We start from the raw sequence: 26,711 nt of genomic DNA, 5'->3' as shown, positions 1-26,711 counted from the left end.
ACTACCTGCTAAACCATTTAAACCTGCGCACTATCAATTGACAATATTTATTATGTATTTTTATGATTGTTTAGTAGGTTCTTTTTTTTATTATTGTTAATCAAAGATCTGAAGTAAGGTTCAGAAATAAAAGATTAATGAAAACTTAATCAGGTAGGCCAGAGTTATCAAAATTTTAAGCATGATTAACTTTATCCAGAATTAAGATCGACCCTCTAGTGGATTTATTTTCCCGTCACTTTTTCCAACCACATGATTTTGTGGCGCATCAGCAAAAAAGAAATATTAATATTAAACGTACTTCTAATATTTTATATTTTGTACTGATAATTGACGACCTTGTGTCATAAAAATAAAAATAAAAATAAAATTCTAATATTTTATATCTCCTTTGTTTATTTTATTAAAGATTTCAGGAATTTATTTTTATCTAAAAAATTTTGTCATTTTATTTATTAAAATTTTTTTTTTACATATTATTTATATATTATTTATTTAAGGAATAAATAATATGGCGAATTCTGATAAACTAAATATGAACTTTTTTTTTTTACATTTTTTTTTATCTGCAGAAATTTGAAATTAAAATAATTATTGTAATAATTAATAATTGATTTTTTGGTTTATAAAGAAACTATATATATATTCTTTTTTTTTCAAATAAATATCTGGATTTTAGATATTTTTTCTTTTATCCAGATAAAAATTTTTCACGGTAACTTATTGTAATTCACATTATGTATGTTTCATAATTTTTTATGCATCATTGCATCGTTGAATAGAAATTATTTATTATCGAATCATTAAGGTACATGTAATTTATTGACCGATATAGTAATCTATTATTGTTCTACCATTGAATTGATGAAAATAAATGAACTTTTATTTGACTAGTTTTTCATAAGCTTATTTTCTTTTTATGTATATACTTGTGCATTCAATATTGTTCTAATCTTACATAATAATATCGATCAGTTAAAGAACAATGATTTAAAATTATTTTGCAGAATGCATGTAGATAATGCGTAAAATTGCATATTGATAATGCATTAAATTTTATATAGACTATAATTGTTTGTTAAATTTATATTGATAATCTATTCTAATTTCTAAAAAAAGAGTCATTCTTCAAAATAAAGTTGGTCCCATTGATTGACAATTTTTCATGTGTCAATTAAAACCTGTTTTAGCCTGATTATTTAGAAAAAAAAAACAAAGTTTTCATTATAAAAATACGGCCTTTACACCCACATGTATAAAATTTCCCTTTAAAAAAAACCAGATTTATGATTGAAATCAAAATTTAGTCTCGCTGCGTCAAATTTAATGGAAGATATTCAAAATACTATACGACGAAAGTCTCTTGGGAGGATCGAAGAGATTGGGTCTCTATATAATGCTACTATAGATACGTTCTGTGGAATCAATATATTAAATAAAGAAAAGTGGCCAAATGGTTCAATTAAAAAAACTAAAATCTTTCAACCTAATATATTATGTGGATATGAGAATACATATAAGGAAAAGTTCAAAATGTTAGACGTCGAAGCTGAATTAAAATTAAGTATTATCGCGGAACTATTTTCTTGGAAAGGTTTGAAAGGTTCTATAGAGTATCTAACTGACGTAAAGGAAAGTTTTAAATCTGTGAAAAGCAATCTAATATATAAGATAACTTCATTTGAGGAAAATTTGGACATTTATCGTGACGATGTTAAGGCATGCATTTCCACGGATGAGTTCAGTAATAACCATGCTACCCATGTCATAATAGGAATAAAGTGGGGAGCTAGTATAATAGCATCAATTGAATGTAGTAATGTGAAAGAAGAGGAAAAGTCACAAGTCGAAGAAGGACTAAAGGCATATTGTGAAAATTTATCAGTTTCTATTTCTAAGAAAAGCTTCAAAAATGTTAAAGAGCCGAATCTTGGGACTCATTTCTCAATAAAACTATTTGGTGATATTCCGCATAACAAGCAGCTTCCTCAGTCTTTTAATGAAGCAAGAAAGATCATAATTGGGCTTCCTTCGTATATTAAAAAACTTAATAATGGGAAAGGTGTTCCAATCGAATATATACTATATCCAATATCAGATCTCGCGGATCTATTTGCTCAAAATACCAACGTTAATTTCATGGAAACAAGTTTGAGTGAGGCAACTATCCTAAAAGTAGAACAAATGTTTGATAATTTATCTGAGTTCAAACAAAGACTTAATGATTTATTCAATGATACAAATGAAGCACAAATAATTTTACCTGATCTCACACCAGTTTTTAATGAAATCAAAGACCGTATGCAAGAAGTCAGAAACGAGAAAGTAAGATTCGTAAATGAACTCACAGAATATCTTATTAAAATACGTTTTAGTAATGAAGATACTGACGAACTTGAAAGTAAGATAGAAACATTTCAGAAAGGTAACTTGTCTAAGAGCTCTATAATGGAATTTATTAAAAAGCACCGATCAGTATCTATAAGGGCTGGCTTAGCGCTTGCTATAAAATCAAAAAAAGTGGAGAAAATTGATAAAAATTTAACCATTGATGAGCACATTTTGCTTAAATATCCAAACAATGAAATATATATACTTATTGATAGCGATGAACATAATATTGATGATAAGTCATTTCCAATATACAGTATGTTTCGTGACCTTTACAATTCAGATGAATTGAGCAAGTATTGTCTTAAAATATTTACCGGAAAAGAGTGTTCTAAATATCCAGTAATTCAACATTATATTAATGGAAAGTTAAATAGTGATAACTATTATGATGATAGCAAAGTGTTATTTACATCAAATGTTGTTAAATTTGATCCAGTACCAAGCAAGCCGAAAAATACTCCTAATAAGAAGACACAGTTGGTAATGCCCTGTCCCCAGGATTGTCCAATAGTTGATTGTAATTGGAGATGTCTCAAATGTGAACAGAACATAAAATATGGTTATAACAAACGTTTGTATTGTGATTGCGGTGAAAGTGATGTTACTCATTGTAAATTTAGATGCAATAGCTCTCATCATACTAGAGGATACGTACCATTTGAGTCAGACACACTTATTAAAGTGTTACCGTCAGCATCTCCAGAAGAAATAAACATACTACTTCTTGGTGAGACTGGTGTAGGAAAGTCTACATTTATAAACGCCTTCGTGAATTATCTCAAGTTTGATTCGCTCAGCGATGCAAAATCTAGAAATATGAGGGTATTTATCCCATCCAAGTTTACAGTAACAGATGAAAATTGTGAGATGAAAACAATAAAATTAGGCGATGATGATTCAAATGAACGGTTAGGAAGTGTAGGAGAGTCATCTACTATATGGTGTAAAAGCTATGTATTCCACGCACCTGGAAATAAACATATAAGATTGATTGATACTCCCGGCATAGGAGACACTAGAGGATTAAATGAAGACAAGAAAAATTTTGAAAAAATAATGATTTCTATTAGCAAATACAAATTTTTAAATGGGATATGTATCCTTCTCAAGCCCAACAATCCACGACTTAATATAGTGTTTAGATTTTGTGTACAGGAATTATTGTCACATCTTCATAAGAGTGCAAAAGATAATATAGTCTTCTGCTTTACAAATGCTAGGGGAACATTTTATCGCCCAGGGGACACATTGCCATCACTTAAAAAACAAATTGACGAGCTCAAGGAACGTTCTAACGTTGAAATAAATATAGATAAAGATACTACTTATTGCTTCGATAATGAATCATTCAGATTCTTAGCAGCACTTAAAGAAGGTATCGCTTTTACGGAAACGGATGAACTATGTTTTGCAGAGAGTTGGAAAAAATCTGTGAATGAATCAAGAAGACTTATTGAGCACATTTCGGGATGTAAGCCTCACCAGGTAGAAGATACTATATCGCTTAACAATGCTAGAAGTATTGTAATGCTTCTTTCTAAACCTCTTGCGGAAGTAGGTCAACTTATCCAAACGAATATTAAATTAATCAAAGAAAAACAAAGTGAAATAGAAAACTCTGACAAAACGATAGAAGATCTTAAAGACCAACTTTATATTCCGCAAATAGACCTCGAGCCAATACAATTGGGATACCCGAGAACGGTGTGCACAAATGGCAGCTGTGATAGAACATTGAAAATTAACGAAACAACCATAAAGATAGATTATATACAACATTGTTGCAAACGCTGTTATGTACCGTTTAATAACTATTTGAAATTATGCTGGGCCATGAAATTCGATGGAACATGTAAAGAATGTGGCTGTGAACGGAATAAACATATGCATATTTCTTATGAGAATAAACAAATAATTAATAATATTGTTAATGAGGATGTAAATTCAGAGATCTTAAAAAATAAATCAGATCAAGATGCAAAAAAAGCAATGATAAAGGAGTGTGAAGAGAGATTGACTCAATTAAAAGGTGAACAGAATATAATAAATGAAATTAGTATTAAATTTGCACAATTCCTAAGACAAAACGCAATAGCAAGTTTCAATGATGCGTATGCGGAATACTTGGATCTCTTCGTAAATGAAGAAAAGATTAAGAAGAGTGCTGATCCCAGAAATTATGATGATGAAATACTCAAAGGACTTGAAGACACGAAAAAAAGTTATTTAGATCAAATAGATTTGATAAATCAAGCAATTAGCAACGATGACACATGCCCAATTTCACCAAAGGACATAAGCGACCTTGAACAACGATTATATGCTTTACCCATCAACGGACAGACTTTGAAAAAAATAAATGATGAAGTGAAGCGTAGTAGAATCAATGATTTTAAAGAAAGCCATTATATACCTTTAGAAAATAGCATGGGAAAAAATGGAAATAGCTTATATAAATTACTTGGAAAGTTTTCTAAGAAATACTTTTATTAGATATATAAAATCAGTTTCTTAAATTTGTATTATCCATCCCAAATTCTGGAACTTTTTTTGTATCAGAGTTATTATAATAATGGTATTATTATAGATGCCAGCAATTCAAAAGGTTACTTTTAAGATTAGAATGATAAAATTCTTTTCTGTGATCTTTTCCATGCCTAGGAACGAAATTCAATCCAACCGGTCGTTGGCCAATTGTTCTACTGCAACAAAATCAAATTTTTATAGAATAACTGGCTCTAAGGGAGTTGATATACTATACGAAAACAATATTTTTTTTGTTAAATTTATTATAAGTTATGTAAAAGCTAAGATGTATTATCATTATAACAATAAAAGATATATTTGTACAGAAATTTGTGATAAAGTATGACGTCAATTTTTCAAATTTTATTGACAATTATATAAAGAAAAAAAAAGATAAATTAATGCCTGAGCGTTGCATTATCAATAATAATTTTAATATTTGGTGTTTATGAGACAATCCAAAAAGTGAGGCAATTTTAGACATCCTTCATTTTTGTTGTTATTTATTTTAGTAATAAGTATATCACAAAAGACCATAAATTAAACCAGCGAACTAGCGTTCGTATTATAATTTCATTGATTTTTTGTCAATTGAATAAACTCAAAAATTGTCATAAACTAGTTAGCCAAAAATATGCGACTTACACCGAATATTTATAAGCAGTTTAGAAATTTATATCATTATTTTTATGATCTGATTTTAAGACATTTAAAGGTGCGGTTGTGATATATTACGACATATCACGATTATCACATGAATACGTGGTATACATTTGATTACAATCATTTTGTATTTTTTCATTCTACGTAATACTAAATAAATTTCAATATATTATAAATTATATAACATGAAAAAATTTGAAAACAAGTTATTAAATATCAGTATAAATCGGTGGCAATAATGATAATAATGTTTTTATTTTTCAAAGCGAACGAAGCTACAGTAAAAATCACACAGATCCTATATACTAAGACCGACAGCGACTCTAACAACTGTAAACCAAATCCAACCCTTTCGGAGATGAGTGTTGGTATAATGGTAATAATGTTAAAACTTTACACATAACATATGTTAAATCGTAACATACCACGTGATTTATTATTAACAAATTATCTAACTGCTAAGAGATTTATTATGTCGAATTCGGCCTGCTAAAGAGACGAAGTAGAAGAGCCGGAAAAGGAGGTTAAATAAGGTAATAAACGGATGGATACTAGTAATCCTAAAGTTATGAAGAAGAAAAGTAAAACAAATAAATTTTCTTAAAAATAATAAAAACATGCCGACAAAAAAAAAATAAAATTAAGCTAAAATATGTACTTTACTTATTCTAGATAAAAAATCACACAAGATATAATTTGTTTCAAATATGTATTTATTTTGATTATTAGATTGTCGATCCAGAAAAGAATGAATTAAAAATGAAAATCGGCCATATGGCTCACTTCAGTTATATCACCTGCGAAATGATCGACGGTCAATCATTACCAGTTTAACTATTATACGGCACAATCACGCGTTACTGTATCCAACATATCCTTTAAATGTTACCTTTGCCAAAAAACCTTTTCTTTGCGAAAACAACTTTTAACTCATGAAAGAACTAAGCATAAAAACAATAAAACTATACTTCATCTCCATTTACTCCACCAGTCTACTTTTGAGCAGCTTGTGTCTTACCAAAATGCGTTTATAGTCTTAATTAAAAAACGTCTTGGTTTCAATAGACATTCCGTAGGATCCAAACGACTCTCAATAAATGTCTTTCCTGAGAATATATTTGTTCATTTATTCCAAAATGAACCTCCTTTTAGGTATAATTCAGCACTGCAAAAATATTATTGTACATTTAAAGGTGAGGCAGGAGAAGGTAGATTAAAGCAAGTTTGAAACTATGAATCCCAAAACAAAAACAACGGGATATGTACTATTTGTGAATCACATACTATATTTACACATACAGTATATAAGTTAATAAAAATAGTAAATAAAAAAAATTACATAAAAAAAATATTAGTATAAGTTATAAAATTCAGTTTTAAAAATACCGGAGCGAAAAATATTAAAAATTCAGTTTTAAGAAAAATAGAAAGAAAAGATTATTAAAATATGAGTTTTAAAAACTGAAAAAATTGAAAAAAAAATTCATCCAAAAAAGAGACTTAAAAAAAAAATTATTTTCAGTCCAAAAGAATCCGAAAGAAATAATATTAAAAAAAAAAAATTTGATCCAAAAAGTGACCAAAAAAAAAAAAATAAATATAAAAAAAATTAGTTTAAAAAAAAGAGACCAAAAAGAGACTGAAAAAAATAATATTTATTAAAATTTTGGTTCTAAAAAAAAAGACCGAAAAAGATTTTTCTTTTTTAATCAATGTTTAGATAGTGAGGTGATACATATTTATTATGGAGACCATTCTAAACGTCTCATAATTTTTTTTAGTTTAAATGGTCTTGACAACAAGGTCTATACCAGAGGTAGGTCAATAGCCCCTAGAAGGCCTGTAGATCCGCAGGAGGATAAACGGGTAAAAGTGTAGATCTTTGGAAAAAATATATTCGGTATCTAAATACTAATAAAGAAAGAGAGCTATTAAAAAATGAAATACGGTAGGATGTGACACTGGTCACTGGTGGTGAAAAATCACATGAACTTTCGTAGCATTTTTTCACGGTTAGTTGACCGGGGACAAAAGTTGAAAGAATTTATTTATTTCTGACAAATTATAATCTGATAATACTTCTTTTATAAGCAAAACTATTGCCTTTGACAATATTGAGACAGTATTTGTCATAAGATCTCTCCTTGTGTATAATTTCAGAATTGTTTTGGAGTATGTGTTCCATGCTTACAATTAAATAAAAATAAGTGAATTACAGTATATATTTAAAGAAAAGATGTAAGTATACAAACTGCTGGTAGAGCTGCGACCCGTTACCCGTTTACCCGGATACAATCCGGTATACTCGAGTATCCGGAGCAAACGAGTAAAATGTTACTGTAATGCATATATACCCACTCCAATAGAAAATTAAATTTTGCCAGAGTTAATATGTTAACTCTGGCCAGAATTTTATTGCCGGCCAGAATTAAGGTTTATATTGATTTTAATTTTTGGCTAAATGAAATGTTCACTAAATCTGGCCAAAATTATAACTTTCGGCCAGAATTAAGAGGTGTGCTACTCAGCACTTATTTTTTTATTTTATTTTCTAATTATCTTGATGTGTATATTTATTAGAAAAAAAATTGATTTTTATCCGGGTAATACCAGATATTACTTGAGTCATATCTGATAAAAAAGTAAACGGGTAGTATAAACGGGCAATACTTGCTGGTTACATAAAACTAATCGAGTTTCAGGGCTTAGCATTTTTAAATTCATGGCAAGTAGTACAAGATTTGCGGTAACATTTTTCTGCAGCAATTAAAAATTAGGAAAATATGCAATGAACAAAAACGTACCTATAATTTATTATTGTTTCCTTTATGGAAGGAATTTAATTATGAATTTTCATTCGTACAGGTTATACCCAATACGATATCTAATTTATTATTTGTGGTTAATTTGTTATCATAAAGGAGTTGTACGAGATTCCCAGCAAAACAAATCATGCGACACTAACGAAATTTTAATCGTTAAAAATTCCTTTCGGACTTGTATTTTATTTCAATACACTATAAACTACTTTAAAAATATGATAAAGTCCATAACATGTATAGGAGTTTAAAAGGGTGTGAATTTCGAAATTACACGTATGTAAAAAATCACGCAATGGTTTACAGCTAAATTTTGACTGGAAAAATTATTCTGAGAACTTTTTTTCAACCACTACAGTTCTTTCTTTCAAAATTCCTTCAGGATTTGATATATCTAATTTTTTAAGAATATTTGATATTAATTCTCTCATTTCCAGGAGTTGATATTGCTTTACTTCGTTCTTTTCTATTTTTATATTGTTTGTATAAAAAGAAACCTCCGACTGTCAATGCAATACCACCAATTACACCTATTAAAATTCCTATAGCTACGCCGATTGTATTAATATTAGAATGTGATGATGAATTAGTAGGTGATTGAGAAGTAGGTAATGGAGGTACAAAAGATGTTGTCCAAGCATATTCATCGTTATTACTAATATCAAGTAATAATATATCATTATCATCTTCTCGCATGTATCCACCACCTTTAATATTAAATATATTTTAGTAAATTTAAATAATTTATAAAATACTAAATCTAAACAATTATTATATTTACCAAAAGTCACGACCATATAATTTCCAATTAATAATGCATTATGAAAAGCACGGCTTGCTGGAATTTTTCCAGAGATTCCCGGAATACGCCATCTAAATTTATTTAAATTTAAAACATAAAGTGCAATTTCACGGCTTAGAGGGGGTTCTGAACTCCCTCCGAAAATAATCACACTTTGTCCATCTAATCCTGTTGATTGTAGATTAAATTAAATATATATTAATATATTACGTAATAACCATAATTTGAAATATTTACCAAGAACCGCCGAAAATGAAGCTCTTGGTGTGGGTACTATTCCATCAGTTTCCTAACGTAAGAATAGAAGGTTACACACTATTAAAATTGAATTAATAACAAAAAACTAATAAGAACACTACCTTTCTCTCCCATGAATTGTTGATTGTATCATATAAGAATACCTTAAAATATTATCAAAGTCATGAGTTATTACTTTTAATTTATTTATTTGATTCTATAATAATTACCTCATTTAGTGGTAAAAAGCCATTCGGACCATACCCACCTAGTTATAATAATAATATCATGAATATGAAAAAATTCTTAATAAATCATATGTTCATATTACATACCCATATAGATAATTTTTTTGTTTGGTAAGAATACGGCACCATAACCATCTCTATTACTAGGTGCACCAATTGAGCTGGCTTTTTTCCAGCTTAAATTTATTGTATCCAAGATATGCATATCATTCACATAATTTACCACAGGAGCACCTCCTCCGCCAAATAAATAAAATAACTCATTATAATCAATTACAGGAAACATATAACTCGTTCCTTTAGGAGGATCAGGATCACCAGTTATTTTTGGAACACTCCATGTGCTATGTTGGGCATCAAACGTATAAACTAATTCCTTTGTTTGATTGTTTAAATTATCACCACCATATAAGAATAACGTACTATTGTTTGCACCACCTTTAGTAGCTATAGCAAATCGATGCGATGGAACGGCATTGTTGTTTGAGATGTCAATATATTTTACTTCATTAGTGCTAAAAGGAGTAGAGACATCGAGATATAAAAACGTTTCTTTTGGTGATATCCCGTAATCAGTACGAGGAGGAGGGACTGCTCCGCCTAATATGTATATTTTATCTTCAATTAATGTAGCAGTATGAGCGTAACGTAAATCTGGTTTATAAGTTATTAATTGAGACTTTACTTCAACTAACAATTGAAGAAAAGCACCAAACACAATAATATATATCAATGAAGTATATAAAAAAATCATTTCGTTTGAAAAAAAATATATATACTATATGTATGTATATATTTTTTTTTCTTTTTTTTTTATTATTATTTTTTATATGAACACAAATACCGGAGAGCATAGTAAACATGTAGACAGATGTAGTGTATTGTAGGGTCTAGGGGATAGATAAATAAACAGGGCAGGGTTACACATATTTATGATCACAAGACAAAACTGAAGTCACATAAAATTGGTTACACAAATAAAATCCATATTAAATTTCGCAGCACACATACATAGAAGAGCAGCTGATGTTAAAAGTTAAGGTTGTGTGTGCTAGCTCTATTCTTAGTTTTTTATGTTTTTACCACTTGATAATAGAAAGTTAGAAATTAAACTTTTTTTTTATAAGATCTTAATAAAAAAAATTATAAATATTTTTATCTAAAACATTTAAAAATAGTGTATACTTCCTTTATTGTGTATTATTTTCAAGTATATAATAAAATTATATATAATTTTGAGGTATTTTAAGTAGCTGATGCTAAATATCTTAAGAACTAGAAACGCGAAGGCGATAAGATTCACATCATGTATAGCTTCGCAATGTGCCGTCATGGTGTGATAGTATCATATAATTATCACTTTTTTATTAAAATAAGATCATTGTGATTTGCACATCTAAACTATAGTAATTTATATGTGGCTTTAGTTCAATCCGTGATCCATATATTTGTGTAACCACGAGTTACAGGTGGTCGACCCTACACCACTGGTATTCGTCTTACCGATCCTACATATAAAGGTATCCATACACTACATGTTATCGTAACACCCTGCAAAACACCTATTTCTTAACGTTCCATATTCAAACAAACAAACCCCTGAAACACTTGTCATACTGTAATGTAAATTCTCCGTTGTCCATTCATGTTCTTCTCCGCAGTCGATTCACATAGTATTTCATAAAACACTCACAAAACCATCATCATATAACATTTATTTTTAATACTTATACCAAGATTGATAATTTATATATTTAATAATTTATGTAAATATAAGAGAATTATTTAAATTACAAACTAAGAAATTTCTTGATACTCTAGTCTTAGTGTTTAAATAAATTCCAAAATAAAATGAGACATATAATTTGTAAAGTAATAAACAAACTAATTATAATTACTCATTAAAACTTTAATTTAATTATGAAGTGAAGTTATTATTATAAAAAAATATCTACCCTAACGTCAATATCAATTTACGTCATTCAGTCTGTTATTGCATTGTTTTATAATCATTTAATCATTTTGAATATCAATTTTTTTTAAAAAAAATTATATTTAATAAAACGCTTGTACTAACAATATATTTACTTATCATTTTTTGAATTTATATTCAGGGGTTTAAATACTTTAGATAATCTTTTACTAAATCCTAAAATTAAGAAATAGATTAATACATCAAATAAATCAAATACATTAAATAATTGATAAAATAAATGATTACCTTTTAATTTGCTGCTTGTCTTAGATGTACTAGCATAATTTGAATTAGAATCATCAACTAAAATGAAAAAAATGAAAAAATATTAACATACAGTATATCAACATACGATAAAATTTGACGAAAAATTTTAACAAATACTTACAATTATCAGGAATATTTAAATCATATGATTTACTATAAAATGCTGTTATAAATAAGTAATATTTTAAGTTATTATAATAAACAAATCAATTTATTAATAGATCAATTTTAAATAAACCTATTAAATTTGCGTTACCTTCTTGTTCTTCTGTTATCATATTGTATAATAAAGGAAATAATATTAATAAAAATAACATTAATAAATCTAATAAATATATAATGCAATTATACCTACCTTCTGTTGCATTCCTTGGTTCAGGAAATTTTTCAAATTGGTGGACTTTACTTGTAAATAACATTTTACTCGTATAATTTATTTTTAAGTTACTTTTGTTCAAATTATTATTTGCTTGTGATTCATCTGATATATTTTGAAATGATGCATTAATTTCACTTATTTTATTCAAAAGTGTATTAATGTTAGGCCTTTTTAGTGAATCAGCATCCCAACATTGTTTGATTAAATTTTCATATTCTAAAGGAGTTCCTGGTACTATTCTTGGTCTTACGCCATTAACTATGTTCATTGCAAGGTTATAATCATGTTCATGATTATAAAAAGGAAGTTGTCCAGACGAAATTTCCCACATAAGTATACCAATACTATAAATATCAGATGCAAAAGAATACTTTCTTCCAGAAATAACTTCGGGTGCTATGTAAGGAAGATTTCCATATATACTTTTTGATGATTTATCTGCAGGACCACAAAATCCAAGATCACTAATACACCAAGCATCTGCTTGTTGTGAATATAATATATTTCCAGAATGCAAATCTCTATGAATCGAATTCTCTTTATGAATCCAACGAAGTGCATCAATTATTGAAAAAACGATTTGAATTCGTTCTTTCCATGTAATTTGGCTATTATTTCGTTGTAAATATTCCCTTAAATTTATATCCTTCCAATTTAATACAAGCAGATAATTTCCATTTGATGGATTTTTGGTTAAACCATAACACTTGGCAATTCTTGGATATTTACTGCTTATATTTAAATGAGATTTAGCCTATAGAAATATATTTTAAATTTATTGATAATAATTGAAAATTTTAAATATAAGTCATTAGATTATTAGATTACAAACCTCTTCAAACCAAATTTGACTTGCACCTTCAACATTTACTAATTCTTTAAGTACTACAAACTGAGTTCCGAATCTTATTAATTGTTGCTTTTTAGTATCCCATTCAATATAATATCCATCAATCCAATTTGCTGTATAAATATCAGAGAATCCTCCTTTAGTTAGATGTTTAATATTTTGTAGATTATCATATGGGATCCATTCTACTATCATCCCCGGGCTAAGTGTTACCAATTGACATTTTTGTATCAAATTATCAATATCATTATTTCCAGACGTCCAATTTGAAAATCTTGCTTTTAAATAATTTTGAACACAATATTCGCAATGTAATGTAGCTAAACATTTTTGATTACAATTTTCACAAATTCTTCTTATTCCTGTATTACATCTAATCTTATCTCGATCATAATCTTTATTATTTAATCTTATTGCCTCAGTTTTTTCATCCTCCGTAAGAGAACTATCAGTGAGAATTACTTGTCGTATATATTCATATGAAGTATGTAAGTCTCCATGAGTATTATAATCAAATGATGCCCATGCTCTATTAATTGTTTGATGAACTAGGTCACTTCGAATAGTAGACATAATGAAATATAGAATGCCTTTTATATGAATTTATTTAAACGGGGTGCAAAAAAAAACCAAAAAAACTGAAGTTATACAAGTTATATATAACAATTGATGGTGTAACTACCGCATGACAGAGTGACACTGCATCACCGCATCAATGAACATACATATTTATTTATACACACGAAAATAATTAAAGTTTTAAATAGAAACTTCTAAAAAAAAATTACTTAAAATAAATAATTTTTGTATTGTACGAGCAGGTTTAATGCCGTGACTTATTTAGTGAATTTATTAATTATGGGCGCAGTATTTATTATATTTAGAAATTTTTAATAGTTTAAAATTGTATGACGTAACAAATGTAGCGTCCGAGATGACGTAAAACTAGTAGATTACATGTGACAATCTATAATTAGATTTGGGATAGGGATTTAGTCTATAAAAAAATATAACCTTCTTAGGATCGATGATCTAATAATCTCTATCACAATATTGATGATCTGCAATTCGGAATTCATGCCTTGAACTTACCGATATTAACCTAAATAATCTAGAAAATAAGGAGCAAAAAAAAACTTACGCTAACATGGAATAGATTAGGCGCAAGCAGAAAATATACTATTACACAATTCAAAACTATTTATACATGCTAGTCTAAACGTTACGATTTTATCATGTATTTTTTTAGTTATATAGATATATATTATAAATAGTAAAAAAAAAAAAATTAAAATTATTGGTTTTATATTGAGATATTCTTCTGTCTAATAATGTTCTCAAACGAAAAGTTATATAAGATTTTGAACTATTATATCTTTATGTCTTTATGTAAAAAATAACCTACTTTTAATATTCTTAACTTTATATGTAAAGAAAAAAAATATTATTAAAGATGAAAAAAACGGAATGGGATATATAATATATAGTATGTATAATGAATTATCAATAATGATTACATTTATTTAAAACAAGAATAATGAATTTATTAGCAGGGGACTTTGTCCCCTGTAGTAGTGCTTCGATTCATAGTGATTTTATCTATTATTATACTGATCTATTGTTATTATTAGAAAAAAAAATTTAGAAAATTTCTGAAAGATTTTGTTAATTGTTATATCTATAATGATCTATGGCATTATTAAAAAAAATCAGGAAATTTTATTTATGCAATACCCATCTTATGTACGTTATATATAGTCATTATATACGTATTATACCTCAAGGAGGACCTGTACAAAAAAGAAATTGCTAAAAAAAAATTTCGCAATCAAAAAAAATTTACAGCCGGTCACTAATATCCGCTCCGCAGTCAGAACTTTAGGAATCGCAGAGGAACCTACAAAGATTCTAACAAAATCAATAAGCAAAATTGATCTCACTACCCTAAAATGGGTAGATCCATTCTGGAAAGATCGATTTGTGATCTTAAAATTTCTTTGGTAAAAATCAGGCGCAGACGCATCATATGTTCGCAACACAAAAGGATTTTTTAACTAAACCTTGATCAAATTTTTATACAGGGAGTAGTCTAAATGTCTCCACTTTTTTTAATTATATAGATGTTGCTTATACGATTTCTTTTGCCAAAAGCTTTTAGAAACAGTTAAATCGTATTCCTGATTACGGTCGAACAATTAATTATGTACGTCAAATATTCCTCGTAACGGATAAAGCCAATTGAATTCATTAAATTCTTCGCCACAAAGCCGATGTGCTCGCTGTCATATCGAGAGCTCATCTTGTTCTGATAAGAAAATTCTCAACCCGTTGCTTTTTACAATTTCGATAATTAAACTAACTATATTCTTAAATTATTTAATAATATCGGGAGTAAATTATTTTTTAATACGCAACTAACAATCTTCATTTACTATTCGCTCGCAAAAATGGCAACAAATTTGTATTCACACTTTTAATATTTTTATTTTAATTGCATTTTTAGTACCGGTATTTATTAATAATATACTGTAGGTATTGAGTAAATATATTCAAACTATGAAATATTTATTAAAAATTGAGCGTATAAATTATATTAAATTAATTATCCGATTTTTAAGAAACTATTATCAATTGTTTAAAATGTATAATATAGAAAAATTTCTCTTATAACAATCCCTTACCAAAAAATCTCGCGAGTGGGTTTGATTTAAAGTTTATTCCATCTGATGTTGACGGCGGCTTATAATGATTTTCAGCTTGTCTGAATACATCAGTTTGGCTACGTTGTGCTTTAAATTTCAAACTTTTCAGAGTTTGACCATTAATTGGTAAATTGTACAATTGTTGCTCAAGTTCGGCTATTTCTTCTGGTGTAATTGGAGGTTTGGAACCATCATTGATTTCAATTGCTTGTTTTATAGTTTCCACTTGGTTCAAGTAATTATCTTTTGTGGTTTCAAGTCCTTTGAGGACTCTGTCATCATAATGACTTGGGTTGGCATCTCTCTTAGTTTTCTCTTCCTTTATGTGAAGATCAAGATAGTCTGCATATGCATCATTGTAAGCGGCTATTGCATTTTGTCTTAGGAATTGTGCAAACTTAATACTAATTTCTTTTATTTTCTCTTGCTCTTCTCGTAGTTGGTTATCCATCCTTTGATGCACTTCTATAATTGCTTCCTTTTTTTCTTGATCCGACCGTTTCGCCGAAATCAGTAATTCTACTTTCCTGTCCATAACATCGTTGACTATGTATTAATTCTCATAGGTAATATGCATATGATGTTTATTCCAAGAACAACCACAGAATTTACATTTTCCATTCGATTTTTTAATTGCTGAACAAAGCATTAAAATTTTGTTGTTTATTACATTATGTCTAGAAAATTTCAAGTAACAATGTGAACAACAGACTCTTACATAATTTATTTTTTTAATATTTTTGGTTCGAATAATTTGAATACATTTAGTATCGGTGCATACAGTCCTAGGATATCTCAATTTTACCGGTTTAAGATCTATCTGTGAAACGTACAACTTTTTATCTAGTTCTTCTATGGTTTCATCGGAGTTTTTAATTTCTTCTTGTTTTTCTTTTATTAATATGATATTTTGTTGAATAAGATGTTCCATTTTTGCAAGAGGTTTGGAAAGTAGTATCACTGTATTTCTAGAGTTATTAAGCGATATAGTATCTTCTATCACGTGAGGTTGAGGTTTTACAAGGTACTTAATAAGTCTTATCGATTCATCTACAGATTTTTTCCAACTTTCTGCAAAACTTTGTTCCTCACTCACTGTATACATTATTTCTCCGTGTTTTCCGTAAAAATTCCGTGAAAATGATTCATTCACGGATATCCGTGTTAGCGAGATGAAAATTTCCATGATTTAAGGCTATAAATTCCATGAAAATGATACATTCACGGAAAAAACATGGAAAGATAAAACACGGATCAGATTTTTTTACAGGGAATAAGTTCAGTTTTGGCAACTATTACATTAATGCAAAATAAAAAGCATAAAAAATAAAATAAAATTCCTTATTTGGCCCTACTTTCTGATGTTAAATATAATTACTACGTTACAGAAATAATGTTAGTTAATATCAAACCAAATAAATTTTATAAATTAAGCTATTATTTATTTTTTAACTGTTAATATATTTAATTAATTTGAGTCATTAGTCAAATAATCAGTTGTTCAGATCGATTGGTCAGAGCGTTGGATTGGCCTAACATATTATATATAGTTCACGTGAAAAAAATTTTTATAAAAGCAACGTGAAATAACTGAAATATGTATAAGCTAAAGGATCAATTTAACGAAAATCAGTTAAATATCAATTAATTTAAACTTATTTGATATTTTGCTATTATTTTCAATTTGTTAGCATAATTGCACAATTAAAGTTCACTTCTGCCACTGCTATTTCTTATCCCGGTATAGTCATCGTGTTCGGTCGAATTTGAATCAGGAACCTTTCCAGATGAATTGAATGGCAAAAGATTCTCCCATTTCTAAAGCATAGTATAGATCCTTTGGAAAGTGCGTGAAAAGTTTCAAATTTATGTCAGGCTGAAAGATGATAGAATTATTAAGGTTACCATTAAATTACAATATAAATTACATAATCAAAATTTTTGTTTTTACTTTATTCAACAAAGTAAACATTTATTATCGATCTTTAGCTTATCGCGTTTCTCAAGAAGGAGTTAACTGACTGATTTGGTTCTCGCGTCCATAGATTAAATAATGAAATATAAAGTTAAAATTACAGCTCTGTTGTAAGTAAAATTATGCGAAATCGCACTGTTGCTCTGAACTTAGTGAACAATTGAACGACATGAAAGAAATAGCATGGTTTACTGATGATGAACCAAGAGACAACAATTGGAAATGCGGCAATTCCAACATGAACTTATCATCGTATTTATAATTTAGCTTTATTTGTGATTTATAAAGAAGCAGAAGAAATGATCAATAATAGATTATCAGCTACGCTCCAAGTTTTTACTAGGACAGATAAACGATTTTTAATTATTGATTTTGTAACAATGCATCTTTAAATTCAGAAAATTGTTACAATTCAATTTGTTACATATTCTAATCTTGGCAATATGTCAAATCACATGATCGTTTCCTCTCATAACATGAAATCTTTTCAATGCATTTTTTATAAATGATTATAATTATTTTATTCTATATCTATAAATTAAGAAAAAAATAATTTGAATTAAGTAAATGAATCAATAAAGGAAATAAGTGAGAACATCTATAGAGTATAAAAAGGATTTCGTGTGCCAAGAGAGTAGTTTTCAAGTGAATTTTTCAAGTAACTTAATATGATTCCACTATTCTTAAATCTAAAATTTATTAATTTACTTACAACTAACAATTTGTTTCGTGTGGTTACTTGATACAATACCAATTATATCCCAATTAAGAAATTTTTTACGGCGTTCCTTTAAAGAACTAAATTCTCCCTTAACATTTATGTAATTATAAGAGGAAGGAGGAAATGGTTCATTAAGAGCATTTGTTACCTATTTACGAAAGCCATTCGTTCATAGAACTTTATGGCGCAAGCATGTCAATGAACTGGAATATATTAATGAAAGAATTAATTTTTAATTAAAAAAACTATTTTTCTTTAAATTTAAACTATATTTACTTGGAATATGTGAGGTATTTCTTCATATATTTTCGAGTGTAGTATTTGTCGGAGTTTGGAATGGAGATTTTTCAAATTTGCCAGCATTATACGATGGACCTTTATATTTAGTTGGTTCGGAAGCGCTATGAGCAAAATAAATTGCTTCATCTCGAAATTTATCATCTTCTCCTGCAATCTACATTATGTAAATAAATCCTTTTGGAATACTTTTCCTTACCAATAACAAAGGAGGTAAATCACCTAAGCTTTCAGCTAACATCGGACTAACATATGGGATTACTAGACCTTCATTTATAATTGTAATCTTCCATCAGGTCTTTCAAAAGAATCATGCCAGATTTTGGGACTGTTCTTAATGAGAGCAGCCTCCTTTTCTTTATATTCTTTACTAGCTTGAGATCCTGCGTAATTAGCAGTACCTCTTTTCATATTTCGAATATAATCAGAACACTCGTCATCTGTAAGTAATGCAACACAATTATATAAATGATCAGTAATTAAACAAAATAAAGAAAATAAATTCTTTATTTACCAAACCGATGATACCAGCTAATGATGGTAAACCAGCATCACGTATAACAAAGACCAAGAAATGAACTTAAACTACCTCCAGCACTATTATCACATATTACAATATTTTTTGGATTTAAAGCTGCATATTAAGAGATATATATAAGCAGCTAATGCATCCTGTAATGCGGCGGGAAATTGATTTTGAATATATATAAAGGAAATTTTAGTTAGGTAATATATTGAAGATTGATTAAAAATTTCATTCTTCCGAAGGTTTAGCTTACCTAAAACTCTTGCATTTGCTATTTTAGCAAGAGAGCTTGTAATACAACGATAATTTCTTTACAGAAAAAGTAATAACCTCCACCATGTAAATACAGGAGGATAGTTTTCCTAATTTCTTTTTTTCTCATTCGTTATTAGGGACTTGAATCCACTCAGTAATAATTCCATCATCTTTCAAATTTTTCCATTCAGGATCTAAGACATGTTCAAATGGTTTCAATATTTTATCAAGATGGACTTGAGCTTCGTTTCTATATTTATTATCTATCTTAAATTCATTTATCACCACGCCAGCTTGTACAGGAGCAGGACGAAGCTAAAGCTAGCTCTTTGCATTTCCTCAATTGTTTTGTAACTTACTAGTAATGATACAAACTTTGCCCAAAATATGTGACATTTTAAATTCCATGAAGGTCTAGGTGGTCCATTAAGATAATGTTTTATCGTCGTAGAAATTAACACCAGAGTATATTTTTAAAAATCGGACATTTTTCAAATAATAAAGAAGATTAATGTAAAAAATTATTATAAAAAAATTATCAAAATAATGGTTCTATTTATACGAGAATGAAAAATATTGTGGAAGAAAGAAAAATTATTTTGATTAAATATGTCGATACAGTATTATAATTTGGATTATTTGTACCACTCATGTGAAATTTAGTCGAAATTTAAAGGGATGGTTCGACTGGTCCGTCAAAAGATTTGTGTCACCTTAAAACAACAAAATTCTTATGTGTTTACCAAATTGTTGGATCTTTTTGTGTAATCAGTGCGAAGAGATTAAATATTGCGCAACGGATTGATTTTTTTAGTGGTGCACAACTTATGAAATTTTTTTCTTATCTTAGAAAGATCTATAAATAAATCTAACCTTTTCAGGTTAAATTTTTTAGGTCTTTCAACAAGCTAGCTTTCATTTTTTATTATTTTCTACTTTAGGTTCGTTTGAAATATGGAACTTTAAGAATGGCTATTCCAATAGGTGGATTTTTTATTCTATTTTAGGTTTGGTTGAAATGGAACTTTAATATAAGAACCGATGTGCTGCAGATATTCCGATAGTGGCTCAATTCTAAACAAACAAATCTACTATCATGGTAAAGTTCAAAAAATTTGCTTGTTTATTATTAACCATGATGACCAAGCCATCCTCGATGTATGTTAAATAACAGCGGAAGTCATTTTATGAATTTTGTTTCGTTAATTTATTATAAAATTTTTTTAACGCAAATTTATATACTGTAATTCTTTTAATATTGAAATATCAATATATATATATATATATACGTTAAATCAATAAGGCTAATAACATCAGCCTAGATCGGAAAAATTTAAAAGAAAATCATTTAAAAGTTATTATAGTAAAAGGTGCTCAAATACTCAATAATTATGAATTTCTATCTAAGGAAAATCACTATACGCTCTCTTAGAAAATAGTGACGAAAAAGTACGAAACTCAAATTCAACATACAAATAAAAAAAAAATTCTTAGCTTAAGAGTAATAAAAATGATTATTCAAAGAAACAACCAACCACCTTAATTCATATCAGATATGTTACATTATTTCCCAAACCATATTCTCAAAAATAATTGATTGCACTATAATAAATAGTTAAAATACTCTTCCTCTTCTGAAAGTGACAATAATGATGACAAAAAAATTTATTTATTTATGACGAAATAATTCTGCAAAAATTAAGATGCGATTAAATTATAATCACTTTAACAACCATACCCTTGTAAAGTTAATTTCATAAATAATATAATTGTTCACTTATATATATGATATTTTATTGAACTTGTCGTAATGTCGTATGATAATGATTATTATAGTAGTCTATTTTTTGTTTTTTAGGGGCCTATCAAAATCAAGAGATGCAGTATATCGACAATAATCAATTTTTTATCTAATAGTAAAATTATCACAGCTTTGAAATAGTACGGTTTGGGACAACAATTCATCAAACAAATTAAAAATTTGATAAAAATTTGAGTGCGTATAATCTAATAGATACTACAAAATGGCGTTGAGATTATCCTGGTTGGTTATCTAAATCAAAAGTTATTAACCTGTAAAATTAAGGTATTTTATATATAATTTTCAGATTTGAAACATATGATTCTGGTCAGTAATTATAATTTTGGCTGGAATATAAGCTTGATTCTAGTCAATATCAAAAAAGTCTTAAAATAAAAATCTTAATTTAATAATTTCAGCCAGAATTACAGAGAATTGTTAATCACATGATTTATTTCTATCCAATCAAAAGTCAATATTAGTTCAATCACGTGATTTTTTGAATTTTTTAATTTGAAACATATTTGTATCTCACTATACACCAAGATTCAGGTCATCAGATATTTAATCATCGAGGAAGGTACATAATTGATTACTGCGAAAAACAAAATTTACGACATTTTGAATTTATTAAGCGGTACATAAAATTTACTTATTTTCTCTTTAATTTTCTACAAGCAAACCTGGTAACACATTTAATTGTAATAATAAACAAAATATAATATATTTATTTTGATAATATAAGTATACATTTATGAATAATAAATAAGAATATATTAGATATTGTAGATACTAAATAATTGTACAACTATAAATTATAAAGATCAATCTTAAAAATAAATAAATATTAGGCGCGCCTGATAAAATAATTATTCAATTTTGACGAAAAAACTATTGCCTTCGTCTAAGAAAATTTCTAATTTACCTTCTCAAATAACTTTGATATTACCATCCTTTACCAAAAAATTTCGCGAATTGGTTTGACATAAAGTTTGTTTTACTTGATACCGGCGGCTTATAATGATTTTCAGTGTATCTTAATGCATCAGCTTCGCTACGTTCTGCTTCATATTTTAATTTTTTCAGCTTTGGACCGTTAATTGGTAAATCGTATAATTGCTTTTCTAGCTCGGCTATTTCATTTGGCGTAATAGAACTATCATTGTTTTCAATTTCTTGCTTTATAACTTCTACCTGCTTCAAGTAATCTTCTTTTGTGGCTTCAAGCCCTTTGAGGATTCTTTCATCATAATGTCTTGAGTTGGCATTTCTCTTAATCTTCTCTTCCTTTATGCAAAGGTCAAGATAGTCAACATATGCGTCATTGTAAGCAGCTATTGCATTTTGTCTTGAGAACTGTGCAAACTTAAGGCTAATTTCTTTTATTTCCTCCCGTTCTTTTTGTAGTTGATCAATTCTATTTTGATGCACCACTATAACTGCTCTTTTATTTTCTTGGTCCGATTTTTTTTCCGAAATTTGTAATTCCACATTCTCATCTATAATATCATTGTATTTATACATAATTTCATAGGTAACATGCATATGTTTATCCCAATGACAACCGCAGACTTTACATTTTCCACCTATTAATTTAATTGCTGAACAAAAGAACAACATTTTGTTATTGATTTCATCATACTTAGTAAACCTCACGTAACAGTTTTTACAACAGTGTTTTACATAGTCTATCAGATCGATATCGTCGTTAACTTGCAATAATTCAATACAACTAATATTAGTGCATACGGTTCTAGGATAATCTAATTTCCTTGTTTCGAAATCTAATTGTGAAGCATATAGCTTTCCTTTAAGTTCCTCTATGGTTTTGCTGGAATTATTTATTTCTTCTTGTTTTTCTTTTATTAATATGATGTTTTTCTGAATTAGACGTTCTATCTCTGCAAAAGGTTTGGAAAGAAGTAACACTGTGTTCCTAGAGTTATTGAGTGATAAAGTATCTTCTACTATATGAGGTTGACGTTTTACAAGATATTCAATGAGCCGTAGTGATTCATCCACGGATCTTTTCCAACTTTCTGCAAAATTTTGTTCCTCATTCTGTGTAAACTTTACTTCCTTAATTGCTGCTAAATATCTAAATGATTCATTATCAAAACAGTACATTATATCTTTTTGAACCCTTATTTCAACACCAGACTTAGTCTGTTTCTTAAGTTTATCAAGTTGTTTTCTAAGTGGCTGTAATGTATCTCCTGGGCGATAATGTGTTTCTCTGGTATTAGTAAAGCAGAAGACGATATTATCCTTGGCACTCTTGTGAAGGTGTGATAACAATTCTTGTATACAATATTTGAATACTATGGTAAGTCGTGAATTATTAGGTTTGAGAAGGATACATATCCCATTTAAATACCGGAAATGACTAATATACCACAGAATGTTTTCACAATTTTTCCTATCATATTCTGATCCTCTGGTATCTCCTATTCCAGGGGAATCTATCAATCTTATTAGTCTATTTTCAGCTGAATGAAATACATAACTTTTACATTCTCGAGTAGATGATTCGCCTTCTTCTAATGTTTCATTTGAATCATAATTACCTAATTTTATCGTCACTGTCTCGTAATTATCATCTGTATACGTAAATTCGAATGGGATTAATACTTCTAAATCTCCAGATTTTGCATTATCTAATGTGTTAAATTTAAGATAATTTGCAAAAGCATTTATAAATGTTGACTTTCCTACGCCAGTTTCACCAAGTAATAATATGTTTATCTCTTCCTGTGGTGGTACTGATGGTAACAGATCGTTAAGTCTGTTTAACTCAAAAGATATGTATCCTTTAGTGTGATGGGGACTATTACACTTAAATTTAGAGTGAGTAATATTGCTTTCACCACATTCACAGTATAAGTGCTCATTATACCCGTAATCTACATCCTTTTTACATCTGAAACATTTCCAATTGCAATCAATAGTTGGACAATCTTGAGGACAGGGTATTACTAATTTTGTCTTCTCGCTGGGATTGTTTTTTGGCTTGATACTTGGTAGAGGATCAAATTTGATAAGATTTGATGTGAATAATATCTTATTATCCTCATAATAATCGTCACCATCTGGCCTTCCATTGATATAATGTCGAATTATCGGATAACTAGAACATTTTATTTGAGTACATATTTTAAGATTAGCTATGAAGAATTTGCTTGACCCTTCATCTGAACTGTAAAGATCTCGAAACATATTATTCACTGGAGAGGAATTAAAATCAACAATATATTCATCATTATCAAGGAGTATAAAAATTTCACTATTTGAATATTTATGTAAAATATGCTCGATGGTTGAATTTTTTCCAAGAAACTCTACTCTTTTGGTCTTTAATATGGGTACTAATTCAGCCAATGTAGATACCGAACGATGTTGGCGTAAGAATTCCGTCATAGAATTTTTAGATAATACACTCTTATGAAATTTTTTTAATTTTTTCTCAAGTTCCATAATATTAATCTTACCAGAGCGTACTTTAATAAGACATTCTGCAAGTTCGCGTCTAAACTTTGCTTCGTTTATGCTAACTTCTTGTACACGATTGTTGATTTGATCAAAAACCTCGTCCATTATGAAATCAGAAGTAGATTGTGCGTCATTATATAAGTCGTTGAGTCTTTGTTTTGATTCGGACAAACCATCAAAAACTTGTTCTACTCTTAGGATAGTTTCTTCGCTTAATTCTGTTATCATATTATCTATCGCGACATCTTGAGTAAATAATTTTGCAAGTTCCGACAATGGATATAAAGTATATTCAATTGGAACTCCTTTCCCATCATTGTACTGTTTGGTGTATAAAGGAAGTTTAGCAATTACTTTCCTAGCTTCATTAAAGGATTGAGGAAGCTCTTTATTATTTGGAACAACATCACCAAGAAGTTTTATAGAGAAATGGCTAATAATATTAGAATATCGTTCTTCAACATCTACGTGACCATCTCCGGAGATCTTTATCTTTTCAAAGTGACATTTTAATGCTCCTTCAACATGAGATCTATTTTCTTCATTCGTGTTTTTACATTCAAATGATGCCATTATAGCAGCTCCCCATTTTATTCCTATCACCACGTGAGTAGCATTTTGGTTATTAGTAAACCCATCTGTAGAAATACAAGCTCTAACATCATCACGATGAATATCCAAATTTTCCTCAACTGAAGTCATTTTATATATTAAAGTTCCCTTCACGGATTTAAGACTATCTTTTACGTCGTTTAGATACTTTCCCGAACCTTCTAAAGGAATTAATCCTGTGAGAACACTCAATTTTAATTCAGCACCAACGCCTAACTTATTAAACTTTTCCTTATATGTATTCTCATATTCATATAAAATTTCAGTATGTGGAATATCAGCTTTTCTTAATGAATCGTCTGGATACTTTGACTTAAATATCGTGGTCCCGCAGAATGTATCATTTGCTGCATTATATAAGGATCCAATAAATGCGCCTCTCCCAAGGGACTTTCGTGTTATTATTTTAGTACTTGCCATAAATTAAAGCTAATAATAATAAGGGAAAATAGAATTGCAATGGAATATTTGGTCAAAAAAATTATTGGATTATAAAAAGAAAAAATAAGGTTTTTCGCGATTTGCGATCGTCGAAAATTATATGTATAAATGTATAATAAGGATGGTTCATGCAATGATATGTAAGTTGTTTCACAATAAATTTGGTATTTATTATTCCGAGATTACCGAAACTTTGACAAATAAAGAAATAAAGGGATTAATTGAGAAAAACAAGGAATTTTTTTTTGAAACTGTAGCAAAAACTAAAATAATTATAATTTTTTGTTTCGTTATTTTTATTTTATTTTTATTTTTATTTTTTTAAAAAAAAAGAAAAAAACCAAAAGTGTATTTATTTGAAAAAAAAAAAACCATTTACTTACAAAAATATCAAGATCGTCATGAAAGATTTCTAAAATTAAAATGTCTATGTTTATTAATTTCTTAATAATGTATCAATCTTTTTGTTACACATAATTAATTTGACTAGTGGAATTTCATTAGGCAGCGCCTCAAATTCCATTTGGGAAATAATTTGAAAGCGAAAATCATTGAAACATTCCGATTACAGACTTTTGAATTTCTTATAGTTACGGCATTTTTTTAACCGTCACGACGGCACGTCAGTAACGGTAGATGATCACATGACTTCGTAAATGAATAACCGATACCCAATACGATACCATACAATATGCATAAAAATTAATAAAAAATTATATAAAAACGTATTAG

At 28.5% G+C, this 26,711-nt stretch overlaps 4 protein-coding genes across 4 annotated transcripts; 1 reads left to right on the top strand and 3 right to left on the bottom strand.

The window, feature by feature from the left end:
• Positions 1 to 1,326: 1,326 nt before the first annotated feature.
• OCT59_002347 (uncharacterized protein) lies at positions 1,327 to 4,887 on the top strand (the record flags this gene model as incomplete). The annotated part of the gene is made up of 1 exon (XM_025332875.2): positions 1,327 to 4,887. The coding sequence occupies one exon, from the start codon at positions 1,327 to 1,329 to the stop codon at positions 4,885 to 4,887; it is 3,561 nt and encodes a 1,186-aa protein (XP_025166027.1).
• Positions 4,888 to 8,804: 3,917 nt separating this feature from the next.
• Positions 8,805 to 10,443, bottom strand: OCT59_002346 (uncharacterized protein; the record flags this gene model as incomplete). The annotated part of the gene is made up of 6 exons (XM_066144437.1): positions 8,805 to 9,109; positions 9,184 to 9,372; positions 9,442 to 9,493; positions 9,564 to 9,605; positions 9,672 to 9,709; positions 9,777 to 10,443. 6 exons carry the CDS (start codon positions 10,441 to 10,443, stop codon positions 8,805 to 8,807), a joined length of 1,293 nt encoding a protein of 430 aa, XP_065995600.1.
• Positions 10,444 to 15,824: 5,381 nt separating this feature from the next.
• Positions 15,825 to 16,967, bottom strand: OCT59_002345 (uncharacterized protein; the record flags this gene model as incomplete). Its single annotated transcript, XM_025328572.1, has 2 exons — positions 15,825 to 16,408; positions 16,475 to 16,967. 2 exons carry the CDS (start codon positions 16,965 to 16,967, stop codon positions 15,825 to 15,827), a joined length of 1,077 nt encoding a protein of 358 aa, XP_025166023.1.
• Positions 16,968 to 22,138: 5,171 nt separating this feature from the next.
• OCT59_002344 (uncharacterized protein) lies at positions 22,139 to 26,325 on the bottom strand. Its single transcript, XM_025322538.2, has one exon. It carries the CDS (start codon positions 25,956 to 25,958, stop codon positions 22,383 to 22,385), a length of 3,576 nt encoding a protein of 1,191 aa, XP_025166021.1. The 5' UTR covers positions 25,959 to 26,325; the 3' UTR covers positions 22,139 to 22,382.
• Positions 26,326 to 26,711: the final 386 nt, after the last annotated feature.

This window comes from Rhizophagus irregularis, chromosome 10 (genome assembly GCF_026210795.1).
Source record: "Rhizophagus irregularis chromosome 10, complete sequence".
NCBI lineage: Eukaryota > Fungi > Glomeromycota > Glomeromycetes > Glomerales > Glomeraceae > Rhizophagus > Rhizophagus irregularis.
The sequence above is the reverse complement of the archived record's forward strand: the minus strand, read 5'-3'. Positions and strand labels throughout refer to the sequence as shown.